Genomic DNA, 19,967 nt, shown 5'->3' with positions numbered 1-19,967 from the left:
TCCTACAGCCAGTAGAAGCCCTTAGACAAAAAGAGACAGAGGCAGACAGACAGACAGACTGACATGCAGGTACTGTGGTAGGAAGCAGTCAGAACACACAGAAACTTCACCAGTCCTACAGGGCACACCCAGGGTGACGGAGTGCGTATGGGCAGTGCCTTGGCAATCCTTGACACACCTGCTTTCAGGGGTGTTCCTTAACCTGCACCTCAATCCCCTTATCCTTAAAATGGAGAAGACAATAGTTCCTGCCTCATGCGGATGATGTGACGATTAATGAGTTAATGTAGCTGATGTATTCGGGATATTTGGGAGATGTAAGAAGACACATTTTTAATCTTTCCCTATCTTTTTTAACTTATCCATGATCATGTCCCTTCTGAATGAGCTTCTAATAAAACAGAGAATAAGTTCTTCTAAGTTTGAAAAAGAAACAGAAGATTTCAGAAAACAGTCTTCTTGTTAAGTCCTCCTGTGTTTGATCAGCTTTGAATGGTCATCTTCTGAAATGTGCCACGTGCTTCGTTAGCACATTAGACAGATGCCCATTGCAGCGAGTTCTGTCACTGGAGCAACACTGTGCTCTTTCTCATTCTTGCTGTCCAGCCTTATGCAAACTGTTGTTAGGATTCAGGCAAGTGAGTTTGATCATAACAGTCTCATATTTTCCTTTGTGTCTCCTCGTATTTTCCCAAAGCTGTATTCCGAGGATTATGGGCCCTGGGAGCTTTCTTTCTGTGAAACGTCTGCAGTCTAGGGATGGAAGCCAGTAGCTACAATCCCAGACAATTTTGAGTTCCACTTCCATCAAACGCATTTATACTCAATATGCTTCATTGCTCATGGATGATTGCAACAGCCCAGTTGGTGAACAGCCAGGGGAAAACGGTTAAAAAACCAAAACAAAACAAAAAACCTAACTACATTACATTGAGCTCAAGCTGTCATGATGAAAACTTAAAGATTTACTCACTCAAGAAAATATCTCTGGATTTTTTTCAGACTGTGACTCTTCAATTAACCTGACATTTCACAAATCCAAAATTGCCACGAATGAACTCTTTACTTCACTTCGGGATATTGCCGGAGCTCGGAGTCTCATGAAACAGTTCAAGTCTGTGTATGTTCCTGGAAATCATACCCACCAGGCAAGTATATACATTTTAAAGTAACCTCTAATCTGTTGTATTTCTAGAACTCAGAGATTATAACTACAAGAAAAGGTTCCCTTTTAACCTCTCTAAAATGAAAGGTTTGTTCTAGATGAACTCCAAGTTCTCTTTTAGTTCAGAGTTTTGGGTTCCATGGAATCTGAAAGCCTCTCAATTCATTTTTGCCCCAGGCTGGATATGGTGGGATGAGCACTGAGTTGGGAGTCAGTCATGACTTTCTAACTGTGGGTCTCTCATAGACTGATTCTTTTTTCTTTTTGAGATGGAATCTTGCTCTGTCGCCCCAGCCTCAAGTGTAGTGCAGTAGCACGATCTTGGCTCACTGCGACCTCCACCTCCCCAGTTCAAGCAGTTCTCCTGCCTCAGCCTCCCAAGTAGCTGGGACGACAGGTGCCTGCCACCATGTCCAGCTAATTTCTTTTGTATTTTAGTAGACATGGGGTTTCACTGTGTAGCCCAGGCTGGTCTCAAACTCCTGAGCTCAGGCAATCTGCCCACCTCAGCCTCCCAAAGTGCTAGGATTACAGGCATGAGCCACCATGCCCAGCCTGTTGGCAGACTGATTCTATAGCCTTCTGCAAGTCCCTTCTCTTCTCTGGGATCCAGTGACTACACGTACCACATGAGGGGCTGGCCTTAGAGGATTCCCAAGTTTCTGGATCTAAGCAGTCCATAGACATTTTGAACAAATAGAATATGAAAAGTACCTAATAGTGTTACAACAAGGGGAAAAGCTTGTGAGGAAAACATGTGTTATTTGAAATTCCTAATTTACACTCCCACCAACAGTGTAAAAGTGTTCCTATTTCTCCACATCCTCTCCAGCATCTGTTGTCTCCAGATTTTTTAATGATTGCCTTTCTAACTGGCGTGAGGTGGTATCTCAATGTAGTTTTGATTTGCATTTCTCTAATGACCAGTGATGATGAGCATTTTTTCATATGTTTTTTGGCCTTATATATGTCTTCTTTTGTAAAGTATCTGTTCATGTCCTTTGCCCACTTTTGAATGAGCTTGTTTGTTTTTTTCTTGTAAATCTGTTTTAGTACTTTGTAGATTCTGGGTATCAGCCCTTTGTCAGATGGGTAGATTGCAAAAATTTTTTCTCGTTCTATTGGTTGCCAATTCACTCTAATCACTGTTTCTTTTGCTGTGCAGAAGCTGTGGAGTTTGATTAGGTCCCATGTGTCTATTTTGGCTTTCGTTGCCAATGCTTTTGGTGTTTTGGTCATGAAGTCCTTGCCTACACCTATGTCCTGAATAGTTTTGCCTAGGTTTTCTTCTAGGGTTTTTATGGTGTTAGGTCTTATGTTTAAGTCTTTAATCCATCTGGAGTTAATTTTAGTGTAAGGTGTCAGGAAGGGGTCCAGTTTCTGCTTTCTGCACATGGTTAGCCAGTTTTCCCAACACCATTTATTAAACAGGGACTCCTTTCCTCATTGCTTGTTTTTGTCAAGTTTGTCAAAGATCAGATGGTTGTAGATGTGTGACATTGCCTCCGAGGCCTCTGTTCTGTTTCATTGGTCTTTATCTCTGTTTTGGTACCAGTACCATGCTGTTTTGATTACTGTAGGCTTGTAGTATAATTTGAAATCTGGTAGTGTGATGCCTCCTGCTTTATTTTTTTGCTTAGAATTGACTTGGCTATGCAGGCTCTCTTTTGGTTCCATATGAAGTTTAAGGTGGCTTTTTTCCAGTTCTGTGAAGAAGGTCATTGGTAGCTTGATGGGGATAGCATTGAATCTGTAAATTACTTTGTGCAGTATGGCCATTTTCACGATATTGATTCTTCCTAACCATGAACATGGAATGTTTCTCTATCTGTTTTGTGTCCTCTCTTATTTCGTTGAGCAGTATTCCTCAAGGACCTAGACATAGAAATTCCATTTGACCCAGCAATCCCATTACTGGGTATATATCCAAAGGATTATAAAGCATTCTACTATAAGGACACATGCACACGAATGTTCATTGCAGCACTGTTTACAATAGCAAAGACCTAGAACCAACCCAAATGCCCATTGATGATAGACTGGACAGGGAAAATGTGGCACATATACACCATGGAATGCTATGCAGCCATCAAAAACGATGAGTTTGTGTCCTTTGTAGGGACATGGATGAACCTGGAAATCATCATTCTCAGCAAACTGACACAAGAACAGAAAATCAAACACTGCATGTTCTCACTCATAGGTGGGTGTTGAACAGTGAGAACACATGGACACAGGGAGGGGAGCATCACACACTGGGGTCTGTAGGAGGGAAATAGGGGAGGGACAGTGGGGGTTGGGGAGGTGGGGAGAGATAGCATGGGGAGAAATGCCAGATATAGGTGATGGGGAGGAAGGCAGAACATCACAGTGCCATTTGTGTACCTATGCGACAATTTTGCATGTTCTTCACATGTACCCCAAAACCTAAAATGCAATAAAAAATAAAATAAAATAAAATAAAACTCCTCCACTGCTTTCAAAGGAAGGCAGGAAGACCTAAGAAGAATGTTTTTTGATCATTGAGTAGGAAGATGGTATAAGGATCCAAGATTAAGGGGTAATTTCTGTGTAAAAACTCAGAGGGGGAAAGTACATAGAAAGGGAAGCTTAAGGAATAAAGAAAGGCTGGAGCCATTGAGTTTGGGGAGTGTCTGTTGGACAAGGTAGGAGACAGAACTAAGGTTCCAGGTGGCCAAAGATGAGCTCTCAGGGAAGAACAAATGTTTCTGATGGAAAAGATGACTAAGTTTAGCTATGGGAAATCTTGTCAATCTCTGCATAAAACCTTTACTAAATCAACTCTATTTGTTAAGTCTTTTTGGAGAACTGAATGTGCTGTTATTGGTGACCATGACATAGTGAGTTCAGCTTCAGGGTGCTGACTCTTTAAGGGAAATTTGTAGACAAGAGCTAATGTTACCCACTGCAGCCCACCACAATCCAGATTCTTCCTCCAGTATCCATATTTCTTTGGTAGCTGATACCTGAAGAGCTCTTCTACATTGGGTTTTTCCTTTGATTACCACAAGTTATGACAGGGAGGCATTATTATTCCAAGACCCAGGAAGGCCAAGTGAGATGCCATGGACACTGAGGTGGCCAGGGGCAGATGCCAGATCTTTGCTGCCAGCCCAAAACCTCATCCCCGACTATACCATGGCTCTCAGGGAGATTCTAGAAATGTCGATTGATGGTGCTGATGGTCATCTGAAATCACCTACCAAGATACTGGAGACCTTAGAAACTCACTCTGCTTAGAAACATAAAAATTCCCATCCTTTACTCAAAGATCTGAGAATACCACTGCCACAAAATACAAAACTACTCAGATAATCATATGTAGTTTTGTCATTTTAAAAAATCAGCACTCTTAAATACTCCAAAAGAGTTGCTAGAACTAGTGATACATGATGAAATTGAGACCAAAAATGTCAAGAAGCAAGTGGCTGCTATAGTTGGCAAAGAGAAAATAAACCACTAAATTCATGAGGCCTTTTCCATTTTCTGGTCATCTGTGTGACTGATTTGGGCAACTGCACATAAGCATGTATTAACTATCAATCTTGCACGTGATAAGGACGATGATAACTTTCTTAGACCTCATCTCCCTGTTGCCAACACTGCCACTTCTCCAGGCCTCAGAACCCTGTCCGGAGGCCTTGGCCTTTGGAAAATAGAGTTTCCCTTTGTTGTATATTTTCCTCGTTACAGTGAGTCAATAACGCCAGCACACTCCCAACAATTCTGAGCGTCAGTGAGTGGGAAGTGGGGCGAGGGTATGGTAATGTGTGTATGTTTTGGGGGGATTAAATAAATAATGATACAGACACATGGTGAGATGCTGTGCAGCCATTACAATGAATGGAATAGACCCAAATATGCTGAGCAAGGTGCGTGTTTGAATCCTTGGCCAAGGGTCCACTTCTTGGGGAGTTTAAACTGAAACAGAGGTCCATGATCAATTGGGTGGGGGTAGGAGGACATGTAGGCCATTCCGTAAGGCATTATTCTATTTTTGTAAAAATAGAATAAAATAGGCTGGGTGCAGTGGCTCACAATCCCAGCACTTTGGGAGGCCAAGACAGGCGGATCACCTGAGGTCGGTAGTTTGAGATCAATCTGACCAACATGGAGGAACCCCATCTCTACTAAAAGTACAAAGTTAGCCAGGTGTGGTGGTGTATGCCTGTAATCCCAGCTACTTGGGAGGCTGAGGCAGGAGAATCACTTGAGCCCAGGAGGTGGAGATTGCAGTGAGCCAAGATCATGCCATTGTACTCCAGCTGGGCAACAAGAGTGAAACTCCATCTCAAAAAAAAAAAGAATAAAATAAATATTTCAGGATATGTATATTTAATGTCTTTAAAATGTATAATGGTTACCTTATGGTGGGTGGGTGGGATTGGATGGATTAGGAGAAACACTGACCTCTTGCTTTATTTTTACATATTCTATATATGTGACACTTTTTGATGGGATTATGGGTAATTTTTACCTCTTTGGGTTTTTCAAATTTATAATATTTTTAAATTATAGATGTAAGCCTGTGAGAACAGGGATTTTTGTAGGTTTTGTTCACTGCCATATCCCCAGTCCCTAGAGTGGTATCTGTCACATAGTGGATGCTTAATAAATATTTGTTAGGTGCATCTTAAGTACAATACATATATCTTTATTACAGATCAGGGGATTTACTGGGACACAAAATATGCATACATAGGAAAGTACAAGTGTCCAGACTAGAGTTGGAGTTCAGCCGTGTGTCCGGTTTTGAAAAATAGGCCTTGGCTGAACAATCTTCTGTTCATCTCTTCTCCCAATTTGGTCCTCAGCCTGTGCCTCCAGGAGAAATCTGTGCTGTCTACCCAGCTCCATCCTGTCTTCAGACAGAATCTGGTTGAGATGTCCTGGGCTCCCCAGACACCTGAGAGAGCACTAGCTGGCCTGGCCCTGAGTTCCCGTTCCATGTCTGACCTATGCTGCACATTTAGGCTCTGCGCTAGGGCTTGGGCCCCCAGCGGCCCTCCCTCCTGCTGTGATGCACAGGCACTGAGTCTCAGAGCCACTCCTGTTTTCCCTGCTAACACTAGAGATACCTCTTATTTTCATCTTTATCCATTACCCCTTTAGGAAAATGTGTCAATCGCAGCTCAGATGCAGAAAGCAGACACCATCTAGTCATTTTAAGGAGAATGTGTCCCAAGTGCATTACATACAGCATATGAAATCTCTAGAGGAGTCAGAGGAGTGCGATCTGGACTGAATCCCCCAAAATAAATCCCAGAGCATCACCACAGGCCTGGCCCTCCAGGGCAGCCAGGACCTTTTCACAGCCTGGAGAGTGGAGGCAATGGGGATCAAGAGGCTACCACAGAAGCTCTTGACTTAAAGAACATGTCACCAAGGCTGGAGATAGCACGTGTCTTTGATCACCATAGTCTCTGCATGGGCGAGCTCAGTGCTTGCCACCTAGTGGGAGGGTAGATGGATGACTAGATGGATCGTAGACTGGGCATGTTATCTACAATGGTATTTCTTACATTTTTAATTCTTAGTAAGAGGGAAGTTAGCACACAGGATAACAGAACAGATTTTCAAGCTAGACCATCAGGATTCATAGCCCGGCTGTCCCCTCTACTAACTGTGTGACCTTAGGCAAGCGACTTCACTTCCCTGTGCCTGGTTCCTCCCCTGTAAGAAGCAGCTAATAATAGTAACATTCTCATAAAAATGCTCTAATGATTTGGTGAATTAATACATATAAGACTCTTAGAACACGTTGAGTGCAGTGGTTCACACCGGTAATCCCAGCTACTGGGGAGGCTGAGGTGAAAGAATCACTTAAGGCTAGGAGTTCAAGACCAGCCTGGAAAACATAGCAAGACTCCATCTCTAAAATAATTTTTTAAATTTGAACAGAAGTTAGCTGGGTATAATGCCAGGCACCTGTAATCCCAGCTACTAGGGAGGCCAAGGCAAAAGGATCACTTAAACCCAGGAGTTATAGGCTGCAGCGAGCTATTATTGTGCTACTGTGCTCTAGCATGGGCAAGAGTGATCCCCTTCTCAAAAATAAAAAACCTCTTAGAATAGTATCTGACACCTAGACAGCACGATGTAAGTATTTGCTATCACAGCCATTGTAACAGTAAAGAACAAAAGAGGCCTTCTCTTTGTCCTCTTTTGCAGCATTTCATCTTTTCCTTTGTTAGGACATGGGCTACACAGAAAGGGTGTCTTTCAAAAGCTAAATGTCCTGTTAGCTGCTGTGCAACAGAAGGTTTATTGCTGACACCCGTTTGTTTTAAAAGGTTGGGTTTGTTGGCCGCTTCTGTTGAGTAGAAACCTAAGCCCCCAACTGTGCCTGTGCAGAAAGTCTTTTTTTTTTTTTTTTTTGAGACAGAGTCTCACTCTGTCGCCCAGGCTGGAGTGCAGTGGTGCGATCTCGGCTCACTGCAACCTCTGCCTCCCAGGTTCAAGCGATTCTCATGCCTCAGACTCTGTAGTAGCTGGGACTATAGGTGCATGCCACCACACCCAGCTAATTTTTTTGTTGTTGTTGTATTTTTAGTAGAGATGAGGTTTTACCATGTTGGCCAGGCTGAACTTGAACTCCTGACCTAGTCGATCCGCCCACCTCAGCCTCCTCAGTGCTGGGATTACAGGAGTGAGCCACCGCACCTGGCTACAGAAAGTCTTCTTACCCTTCCATTTCTTATTGCAAATGCTCAGTTTAAGGAGAGGCTTAATCTCCCTCCTAAATGCCACAGTGTGTGATTCGATGCCATTCCTCAGCTGGGACACCAAGAGGATATTAAGCAGATGTCTCAGGGAAGGGAGCTTATGTGGCTCTTTCAGACAAAATACTATGTGGCTCTTGTATGACTTGCCTTGGCATGGTCTCAAAGAGCAGGGCTGAACTGGAGAAAACCTTCCACAGATGCATACTGTACTGTGTCCCTCTAGCGTGTTGAACACAGTACCCAAGGAGGCTTGATTCATCTTGTGCCAGTGAAATATGGCTCTCTGAACAGGCTTTAGGCCTGGCCTCTTTTGTCAACAATCCCCAGCCCTGGCCTCCAGTTGTTCTTTGCCAAGTGCTAAGTTCTAGTCCTCCTCCTGATTCTTTCTAACAAAACTGCCAGCATCCTTTCCGAAGGAGTCAGCATGGGGTAGGACTAAACTGAGGGCCACAAAACTTGGCTCTGTCCTGAGTGTGCTTCTTATTGGCTGTAAATGTGTTCATGGGTGTGGCCTTTGCCTTCCTCAAATTGAAGTTGAAGGGGCTATACTCAATTTTTTTAAAAAACTAATCTGCTTCTGGATTGAAGCATGAATGGATAGATGAATAGATAGACAAATGAACCATTTTTAAGTCTATAAATAAACTGTTTCCTTTAAGAAGATGAAAGGAGAAAAAATAGTCATCATTTAGCAAAAAATAAAAATAAATGAGCCATGGATTGGTCAAAGCCATGAGCAATTTAGAACAGATGTTTTTCTGTGCTGTCTTGGATTGAAACAAAATGAAAACCCTCCCAGTAAGCCTGGGTTTTCTGAGAAGTTGGTTGTTAAGAGTCAATTTTGCAGAAAAGGGAGAAGCAAGCATCTTTACTAGCAGAACTGAGGAGTCCCCAGCTACCCCAACAGCAACCAGCAAACACAAAGTCAGCAGCCCCAGCTGGCAGAGATGTGACTGTGATCACAATTGGGTTTTCTTGGAAACTGCTATCCTAGGTCATCTTTAAGGTACACCAAATTCAAGAAAATGTGGGTATGCTAGTTTCTCAAGATTGTGTCTGGCGTATTATATATTATGTCAGGAACTGCTGCTGTTCTCACTGCTTTTCCTCAAGAGCTAGCATTCAAGTCAACAAAAGAATCTTCCAGACCCACCACACAGTATGTTCACCCCAAAAGAGTAACCAGAGACAATGACCCATGTATTTTAGTTATCATATTTTACTTAAATGTGGTATTTTTTAAAGCTCAGTTTGTTCTGGAAGAGATACTTGCCATTTAAAGAAAGAGAAAAAAAGGAGAATTTCAGATATAAGATTCATTTTTTGAAACTTCAACTATTCCTTGTGTATCAGCCATCAGGGAGTATCTTTAAGCTCTACCAAGCTGTCAGCCCAGCCTCATGAGGCCCTCATACAGGGCCACAATATGACCTTCATGGGCCCCTTCTTTTTTGTAAAAATAAAAAATAGTAAAAAGTATATGGTACAATTGCATTGGTGTAAAAATAAACACATTAATATTACATATCAAAACATCACTTTCACCTTAAAATATTTTTAATTCTGATTTTAAAAAATGCATTTCCATGGGTCCTCAAAAGGAATGTAGGCCCAAGACGCTGTATGTTCTGTACCTAACGAGTAAGTCAGCTCTGTGGTCATGGCTCCCACTTGACACAAGTGTGCCCAAGACAGGAATGTAGCACCCCATGAGGGAAGCATCAGGCATTTTTCTTCCATGGAGCAGTCCTTGTGACCATCCATGAAGCATGAAGCGGTTCACACAGCGATTGAGGAGCTATTTGGATTGGTTTCAAGGTGACAGCTCAGGAGTGAGAGAACTAGATTCACATGGGATGAGTCCACAAGTCCCCTAGCTTTAAAACCTCATTTCCTACAGGAGCTAATTTCTCTGTAAGAACTCCACAGACATAGCTTCCAGCATTCCTCCAAGGGACATGTCCAATTACTATTCAAGAGTCATCGTACTCAGAGAACCCCAAAGCTCTGGCTTTCTATCAAATATTTATAGTTCTTCCAGTTTAATGCAATTTACCAACCAGGGGTCATTTTTGTCATAAGCAATCTTGCCTGGCTGCATAGTTTGACATTCTTCCTTTATCGGGTTTCCAGGGAAACAGAGATAAAAAGTTAACCAAAGGTTAAATTCTTATGCAGAAGGGAAAAAGCTTTAATAATCCTTTGCCCACAACCTGCAACTTGCTAGTTGTTAAGGAAATATTTACATTAATGTTTCAATCAAAACTTAACAGTGTGTCTATGGCAGAGGCCATGCTGTGTATTCCCAAAACTCCATTGCCTTTTCCTCTGGGGTAAACAGTTAGATGACATCTTCCAGGTTCCCTTGTGGAATTGTGACTAGTTCTGGCCAATGAACTGTGGTGGATGTGATACATATCATTTTAGGGCTGGACCCATAAAATCCCTTGGAAATCCTTCATACTCTCTCTCTCATTCATCATCTGCTGATGAGATGCAAAGTCTTCAGTGTAGGATTCGAATGCTCTAGGGAATGGTATAGCACAGTGGTGCCCAAACTTTTTGTCACCAGGGATCTGTTTCGTGGACGGCAGTTTTTCCACAGACCAGGTGGTGCAGAGTAGGGGGTGGGGGGGTTGGTTTCAGGATTATTCAAGCACATTGCATTTATTGTGCACCTTAATTCTATTATTACATTGTAATATATAATGAAATAATTATACGACCCACCATGATATAGAATCAGTGGGAGAGATGAGCTTGTTTTCCTATAGCTAGACATTGTTTAGGGGAGATGGGAGACAGTGACAGATCATCAGACATTAGATTTTCATAAGGAGCGTGCAACCTAGAACCCTCGCATGCACAGTTCACAATAGGGTTCGTGCTCCTAGGAGAATCTAATGCCACCACTGCTCTGACAGGAGGCGGAGCTCAGGCAGTAATGCAAGTGATGGGGAGTGGCTGTAAATACAGATGAAGCTTCTCTCATTTACCGGCTGCTCACCTCCTGCTGTGTGGCCTGGTTCCTAACAGGCCTCAAACCATTAGTGGTCCATGTCTGGGGGATGGGACCCCTGGTATAGCAGGAACCTGGGTCTTTGAATGATTAGGCAGGGCACAGATCTCCTATTGCCAACCTACATTGGATTTGATATAAGCAATAAATAAATGACCAGCAAGAAAAGAAAAGAACAAATTTTTCTGAGTTTTTAATTCCTCTACCAACATCCCAAAAAGGTGAACTGGCAGAGAGTGTTTGATCAGGAAAATTAAATTACAATGATTTACCCTCTTAATATGGATACAAACTGTATGGCTAATCTCTCCTCTGTCCCTTCCAGGCATGCAAGAGAATCTTTGAGTAGGGTACTAGAGAAACCACATCTGTCTCCACTATCACCACCTTCTACAGGGTCCTTTGCTGAGAAGTGAGTTATTCCTGGCTGAGTAGAAAATTTCACGAAAGTCAGAGGGTTCCCATCTGAGAAGCCATTGCCAAGTAGTTCTTCTAACCAGATTTCAGTGACATGATTTAGGGCACAAAATGGTCCAAACTAAGTGGCTAAGAGACAGGAACCAAAAGTTCTCCTCATTAAAACCTTAACTGGAAATTTTTTTCATTAAGAAGGCACAAGTACTGTTTCGTGCTTGAGAAAGTCTATACCAAATTGTGCTCTTTAAATACACAATGTTATCCAGTTGTTCCATACTTAGTTCTTTCAGTAGAAAATTTAGAGGGTTTTTTCCCTTATTCTCATTCAAGTAGGAAAACCACTCAATTTCTCTTTAAATTAATATTTACATCATTTATTATGCTATTGGTTACAACTAAAAATAGATAAAGAAAAAAGCTCTGAAAAGCCTAAACAAGAAAGGTAATTTTTTTCTGCCTTTCCAGCCCCTGATTCTTGCCCCTCTCCTTTTTTTCTCATTTTATGTCTTTTTTAAAAATCTTAATACTTTTAGATAAAATATTAAACCAGAGTATCCCTCTCATCCTCTACTGCACTGTTTTAATGGAAAGTATTATTTTAGAATAAATTTTTACAATGTTCATTATCTTATCTTTTCCATTAATATCTGTACCTGTTTTTGCCAATGTTCAAGATTTGTTGTGTTTTGTTTTGTTTGTAGACTTAATCAGCTTCTGTTACTATTACAGAATTATGCATACTGATTATTTACTAAATAAAATGCCACTTTGAGCTTGGGGAAAAAAAAAAGAAAGGTAATTTATTAAATCCAATGACTTAAAAGTCCAGAGGAAGGGCAGCTTCAAGTGGTGAGAGGCCATTGCCAGGGTGATGGTGGTAGGAATTGCAAATATACAGGTGAAGCAAGTTCCTGCCTGTTCTTCCTGTCTTCCAGTCTCCCTCTAGTGCCCCTACTGGCAGAGTCTAACAGACCTAGCTGGCAAAGCACAAAAGTGGTTTTCAGAGACTTGGCCCAGCATCACAGAACTGAGTCTAGAAGAGAGGGTTTGGAGTTGAGAGACAATAGCTTAAGAACTATCACATTTTCATAGAAAATGGCATTTCAAAATTGGAGTTATATGAAAAGATAATCAGAGAGAATGTAACCAAAAAATGTAAGAAATGAATATTAAAGAGGATGTCAGGCAGTTAAAAAAAACATTTGTTATTTTTCTGGATTATGTGATGTGTTTGCTGTTACTTTACTGTATTTTAAATCACAGTTTCTTTTCTCCTGCTAAATACATGTTCACCTACATACCTTAAGAAAATAAAAAACAAAAAAGATTTCCAACATTCCCAGTGTAGCACAGAGCAATCACAAAGTCTCAAGAATGAAGAGGTTAAAAGAACAGCACTTCTAAATCTCTGCTCACCACCCCCAAGGGGAACCCAGCTCATCATTTTCTCCTGGGGGTTTCATTCCCCAAAATTTAGTCAAAAGTGGAGCAAGGGAAAGAGAGAGAGATCCTCGTGTTCGTACTTTCCCCAATCCCTCTATCTCCTGCTTTCCCCTGTCTCCCAGTCTACACTGGGGCCTCTGGAGCACTGAGAACAAATCCTGTCACCCCAGGTATACTGTGCCTTGCACAGAGAAGGTACAGAGTATAGTGTTTTAGCTTAATTACAAAGCCACCTTTGTGCTGTGTATGAGCTCTTTTTCAGAATCATTACTCTTCCTTTGTGTACAGTACATCTTATGGAGAATGACAATCTTTTTATTTTTTATGGGTTAAGGGGTTGCATTAGTCTGTTCTCATGCTGCTAATAAAGACATTCCCGGACTGGGTAATTTATAAAGAAAAGAGATTCTGTGGACTCACAGTTCCACTGGGATGGGGAGGCCTCAGGAAACTTAAAATCATGGCAGAAGGGGAAGCAAACATGCTCTTCTTCACAGAGGCATCAAGAAGTGCTGAGCAAAAGGGGGGAAAGCCCTTTGTAAAACCATTGAATCACTTGAGAACTCACCCACTATCATGAGAACAGCATGAGTGTAACCGCCCCCATGACTAAATTACCTCCCACCAGGTGCCTCCTGCTACATGTGGGGATTATGGGAGTTATAATTCAAGATGAGATTTGGGTAGGGATACAGCCAGACGGTATCAGGGGTATATTGTCTTCTCTCTCAAATATGAGAGCCTATGTGTATTTCTCTGTGATTCTGCTTAAAGTTGTTTTATATAATGAGGTTTAATAGATGAATAAAATAAATAACTGTAAGCTTCTGGAAGGAGGAAATGTCCTTTCATATCTTTATGTTCCCTTCATGCTTTCTTATCAGAATTTCATTCAGTTGCAAGTAACAGAGATCTGAAAAATAGTGGCTTAAACGTACAGGATTTTATAGTGTCATGTAAAGTAGGTACTAATTTAGCCTGTCCATGTTATGGTTATAGTGGCTCTACAAGTCATCACTGACCAAGGTTTCTCCCGCTCTCTGCTTTACCATCTCTAAGGAATGCCCTGTCTTCCAAGATGGCTGTAGGAGCTCCAGGTATCACTTCTACATTCCAGGAAGCAGAGCAAAGGAAAGGATAAAAGCATATCCTTCCATTTTAAAAAGAAGACTTCTGAAAGTCTCATGTTACCCTTCTATTTACATCTTATTGCCCAGACCTTAATTACGTGGCTACGCTCAGCTGTAAGGAAGGCTGGAGAATGTAGTCTTTTAGCCAGCTGATAATGTGCATGGCTGAAGATTGAGGTCTATTACCAAGGAAGAGGTCAATTAGTATTTGATGATAATGCTGATAAGGTAGCAGATTGTTGGCCAAGGGACTTCTTGTGGAGGAGCTTTAAAGAAATTAAAGTTTAAGAGAGTCAATGTCCAGAAAGGCTAAGGTGATAGAAGAGCATTCAAACGAGCTTACTCAGGGAAGAGTATTTGCAGGATTCAGAGGCCACTCCGTGGCCCTTTTTTTACATTTAAAATAATAATTATTAAATTACCCTATGATTCCCGAAGTAGACCTCTTAATTTTGGAAAATTTGGAAAAATAAAATAAATGTCTCCTACTTCCTGAACCTAGAGATAACCCTAACTAATATTTTGGTGTGCTTTAATATTTATTAATTTTATTAATTTATTTTAATAAAATTATTTCTAATTTAATTTAATTTTAATAAAATTTATTGATTTCTATTAATAAAATAAAGTATTTAATATTTTAAATGTATTGTATTTTATTAATAAATTATTTCTAATAATTTATCGATAAATTATTAATTTTTAACAATTGGAAGGAGATCATTCTTGCTGTTTGTAGTGGTGTTTTAGACTGTGCTGTAAATAATTAAATAAATAAACAATACAATGTCTCCCTTGCTTGGTCCCCACCCCATAATCATTGCTGCCCATAGTTCCTATGTTCACACCAGAGTTTATTTTTGCATATTTCAACAAATATAAACTTTCATATTCCCCCTGCCACAAATGCTAGCCCATGATACACAGTGTTCCTCACCCATGATACACAGTGTTCCTCACCCATGATACACATTTTTACACAAATGCTAGCCCATGATACACAGTGTTCCTCACCTTGCTTCTTTCATTCATAGCATTCCTCCCTATGGATGCACCCCATTTATTAAGCAGCTCCCTACTGATGGTGGTTGAGTGGTTTCTAATCTTGGTATTACAAACAATAAACCACCTTTCTGGATCTCATTTGCATACATGAGCATATGCAAAAGATACATAGCTAGGAGTGTGATTGCTACATCAAGTGCATCTGTGATGTTGATACGTATTGCCGAATTGCTCTCTGCATTGACTGTAACAACCCTCCACCAGCAATGTATAAGAGGGCCTGTTACCCCGTGGCCTCATCAAAAGAGTGTATTTTCAAACTTTTGGACTTTTTGGTAGTCTGATTTTTTTAAAAATCCATCTTGGCATAGTTTTGATTGGAATTTCTTTATGAGCAAGGGATCCATGGCTTTCAAAATATTCCTGTCTGATCTGTTTCTGTTAATTGCTTTGCCCTTCATGATCATGTAACCATGAGATCTCTGGACAAGCAATGGTCTGTTTGACTAATAAACATAAAAAAGTTCATATCCCCAACTGAGAAGATGCTAGTTTTCCCTGCATCTTATCCCTGGGAAAGATGCCAGCTATATTCCTGCCGAGTGGTTATTTACAATTTTGATGGTTTATACCTTGCTTTATTTCTAAGCTATTTTAAGTAAGAAAATTGGAAAGGGAAAATTCGAGTAAAAAAAAATGACTGGAAGAAAAGCAAGATGAAGCCAGGGATGAGGTCAGCACACTAAATATCCTTGAGAGATGCTACAGACAGGTCACATAGTTAGCCAATCAAAGAGAGAAAGACCTTAATACAGGATATGCCTCAACTGTGCCGTGTTAGAACCTGGCTTTACTGAAGCTCTAATAGATCAGAGAGTGCATTGAGGGAAGATAGTCCTTCCTCCTTTGCCCTTCATGCCCCAGACTTCGTGCCGTATCTGACTAGAAGATTGGGAGGAAGGTCGTCCACCAAGTGGGAAAAGAAAACAGGAAGAACTTGGTAGCAAGAACTAAGGAAAGGGGTGAAGAAAAACAGCTCAGAAAGTGTGGCGTCAATAAAGCAGATGCCTCCCAATATAATGTAAACATGGATCAGTTATTCAGGTCACAGAAAAGGAAAGCATTTAGCAGCATTTATCAAACTGTAGAAGCTGCTGCAAACTAACATCTCCCTAATTCTACTGAAATTCTTATGGTACTGTGTAGTCTACTTTCTGGCCTTGGTCAGATTCCTTTATGCCATCTTAGCTTCTTTTCCTGGCCAAGTCATGCTTGGGAGGTGAGCTCTGTATAAGGAAGAGGGATTGCTTTAAGCTTGGTTATTGACAGCACATTGTAAGTAACATTGGAGTTCCTAGCAGAGGAGAGCATAATTCTGAGAACGTTCAGGAAAAGCTGGAGACCATCTTCATGTCTGTATCAGACAGTACTTTGTTTCTCAGTATACTCCATGCATAAAATTGTCATTTTAAATAGAGAAATTAGTCATACTATGATTGTAGCTCTACTAAGATATATTTGCTTGTAGAAGAGAGCATGAGAAGCAGAAAAGCCTGCTACGGCATTGGAGTGAAAGTTTATTTAAAAACCCAATGTTGTTATATTGTCTTTATCTGACACACACACACACGCACACACACACACACATACCCCCCATAGCCACTGCTCAGTATCAAAATAAACTTGTTTTGCCTTCTTTGTTGTAAAGCTGTCCTTTCTCCAAACAAACCAAACAAACCCTTTACTCACAGTATTTTGCCTTTCCAGGCATCTTATAAGCCATTGCTGAAGCAAGTTGTGGAGGAGATATTTCATCCCGAGAGGGCAGATTCTGCTGACATTGAACACATGTCTTCAGGCCTCACTGATCTCCTTAAAACTGGATTCAGCATGTTCATGAAGGTAAAGTAACCATGAAAAGTAATCCTGAGTGTAGTAATGTTCTCTTTGCTGGGCATGGAAATGCTGGCACCAGTTAACCCTAGCCAGCACCATACACATAACGTTTGATAATTTGGCTCTTCTGAAATCAAGGGCAATTTTTTTATCCTTGGATTATAAGCAGCCTGACCTGTTAGCCTCATGCAGCTTCTCCTGACCTGAGCACTATGGTCTTTTCTGGTCAGGACGTGAAGTCTAAGGTGGAGGACACAAGATCCCTGGGACAGCACTATTGAAAACTCTCCTCCTTGTGGCCTATGGTTTCTCTTAAAATGAATCCACGGAGTACACACCGGTCTTAGTGACAGCCCTTTGTTCCTAGTTCTAGAACTGATTATGTAGAATGCTGAGTGGTTCTGCTCAGTCCTATGGCTAAAGTCAGCCCAAAACCCATTTGGAAATGACTTTTGGACTGGCAGACTCCTAGGTGACAAGTGCTAGAATTTATCTGGCTAACATCTGGGGTGGGTCAAAATGACTGCACAGCCCTTGAAGTAGGGATGAAAGGAGGAAGAAGTATACGAATGTGATCTATTTTTAACCTTCTGTAGAGTTTCTAAATCTGAAAAGATTTAAATAAGATTACAGGCTGACCTCTCAGTCCAGGCCAGGATTTCACTTGTAATAACTCCTGGAAGTAACAGAATGTTTTGCCAGCATCAAAGCATCTTTGAAACCGTGAATTAATCTATGTAAGAGATCTGGCCTTTCAGAGTTCAATAAATGCATATTCCAGGAAAACTGTTCCACTCCAAATGCCAGAGGACAGACGCCAGACAACCAGACTCTAAACCAAGCAGTAAACCTGCTGGAACGGACCTGCAGGCCTCCTTCCTGCTGTTCCCAGTTTTCATCAACTTCTGTTGCAGTGCCTGGCTGGTACATTTTCCTTCTATATTTTTTAGTAAAGCAGTTCAGTCTGCTTCTTCAAAGTGTTTAGGGGCTTCTGAGTTGGTATAAGTAGGCCCAGAGTTGGGCAGTATCTCCCTGTCCTGAGTAGCCCATCATCATAGCTAGTTGGTACAGAAAGTTCCAGACTAGACACAGTTTCCAACCTTTTCCACTTGAGCATTCTCTTCCTTCATTCACAGGCGTGGCCTTACCCTGAAGAGAAACTAAAATAACAAGTGTGGACTTTCAGAGGCTTTTTAGTAAGGTGTGAGGATGGCCCAACTGCCAGTGTATCCTCTCCCAGACAGGCTGCTGTGTCTGTGGTGCAATCAGACCCTGTACAGGGGCGTCTGGCCAAGGGTACAAATGAAGGCTCTACCCCACCTGCACCTGAGAGTTGCAGTGTAGGTGAGAGGAGGCCCTAACTCTGCTCTTTGCCCAAAGATATTCCACGGAAATAACTGTTTCTTAGCTAAAGGGGTCTTTGATTAAATATGTTCCAGAAACACTGACTTGAACAACAAATTTAATTGTTTCTTCGTAGTCCAACATTACCGCGCCTTTAATATGCTAATGGACTTTGCAACTCTTCTGAGGATAATATAGAACATATTACAGAACATAGTCGTGTTGCGTAAGGACTATCCACCTGCATTTTCTGTCACTGTTTCATGAATCAAGAGTGGCACTTTTTGTTGTTGTTGTTGATCATGTTTATTTTGGACTTTATTTTTTAATGACCCTTTCAAATTCTGCGGAGTGTTTTCTACATCTCTTCCTGCTCCATCATCCTCAAGCAGGCCCCACCTAGGAAGATGTTTAGAACCATCCTGGGCCAGCACTGGGCCGTTGTGTTTCTCTCCATTTCAAACCCCCGGGGTTAGGGCTTCTGACAAAATGCTCTGTCAGCTTAAGACTGATCTTAAAGAGAGGTTTCCGAGTAATGGATTTAAGAAAAAGGAATTCCCAACAGCTGTCAGGATCCATTCCTCAGCCTTTAGCTGTGAGGCCTCGGCTCTCAGTTGCCAGGGCATCTCATCTGTCTACAGGGGGTGGGGAGAGTCCTGGTGGGTTGGCAACAAAGCCCTCTCCACTCCAGCCCCCAAAGGAGGGTCATTTTTTTGGTTTCTAAATGGGCCTCCTGCATTCCACACAGCTCAGCAGAGTTACCTCTGACATATGTGTTGGGGTTTGAACAAAATCGGAATGAACTTACAGAGGAACACTCAGTAGGGCTTTGAGACACTGACTATAATTTCCCAAAGAGCTACTTCTTTGAGATAGAGGTGAAGCCATCAAGAGAAGGTATCTACCACTCTGCTCTAAGGCCCTCCAGAAGCAGAGGATGCAACATACAGATGGAGTCTAACATGGTCATAACCATTTTCCAGCCCTCTTTGTCTTCTTTTCCATCACCTCTTCCTACCAAAAGTTATACAGACAACCTGTGACCAGCGTATACCACAATTCAGCCAGGCTCTTTCCATTCATTCTGATATTGATCATCATACAGCCTTAAAAGGTAGGTCCTATCATTATCCCTGTTTACCAGTGAGGAAACTGAGGCCCAGAAAAATTAAGCAGTAGATGTGAACCTCCAGAAGGCTGGGATTGGGTCTTACTCTCCTCTGTCCTCAGGCATTTTCCTAAGAGCACACAGGAAATAGCGACACCAGGATTTGTCCCAAGGTCGCCCTTATTCCAAAGCCTAACTCTTAACCACATTTCTTGGCTCCAGGAGGCTATCAGGCACTTTCTTGGAAGTTAAGTATTCATATACTCGTGTGTTATTCATTCTGATTTTCTTCATGGTTACTCATTAGCACAAATGCTCTTCCTTTCCAGTATCTATCCAGCTCACGAATAAAATCTATGCCTGGGCTGGTTGTTGAGACAGCAGTGTGAGTGAACTCCCTCAGGGGTCATCTGCTTCTCTGGGACCTGGCCCTGGGACTCATTGGCAGCACTCCCCAGGAGAATAAATGTGTGCATTGGAGTTGAAGGGCCTCTACACGTTGCATCTTCATTCTGTATCAGCTACCAACAGTTATTGCTCATTTATTTCTTGCCACTTGCTACCCTACTCTGTTCCCCTGGAATCTTCTTCCTTCTCCCCTTCTCACTCAGAACCCGCCAGTGCAGAGCCAGAAAGACACTAAAGGGCAAAGCCTGATGAATAAAGTTGTCAATGTGGAATCTTTCCCATGCTC

General features: G+C 41.6%; 1 protein-coding gene across 1 annotated transcript in view; it reads left to right on the top strand.

Moving 5' to 3' along the window:
• Positions 1 to 19,967, top strand: part of SCFD2 (sec1 family domain containing 2) — a 435,166-nt gene that overhangs the window by 390,703 nt on the left and 24,496 nt on the right. The window contains exons 6-7 of the mRNA XM_012441117.3: positions 1,003 to 1,148; positions 16,693 to 16,827. Coding sequence (XP_012296540.2) covers positions 1,003 to 1,148; positions 16,693 to 16,827 — 281 coding nt within the window. The remainder of the gene's footprint in view (positions 1 to 1,002; positions 1,149 to 16,692; positions 16,828 to 19,967) is intronic.

Source organism: Aotus nancymaae, unplaced genomic scaffold, assembly GCF_030222135.1.
Source record: "Aotus nancymaae isolate 86718 unplaced genomic scaffold, 86718_ANA_hifiasm-v0.15.2.pri h1tg000006l, whole genome shotgun sequence".
NCBI lineage: Eukaryota > Metazoa > Chordata > Mammalia > Primates > Aotidae > Aotus > Aotus nancymaae.
This window is presented reverse-complemented; position numbering and strand designations above follow the sequence as displayed.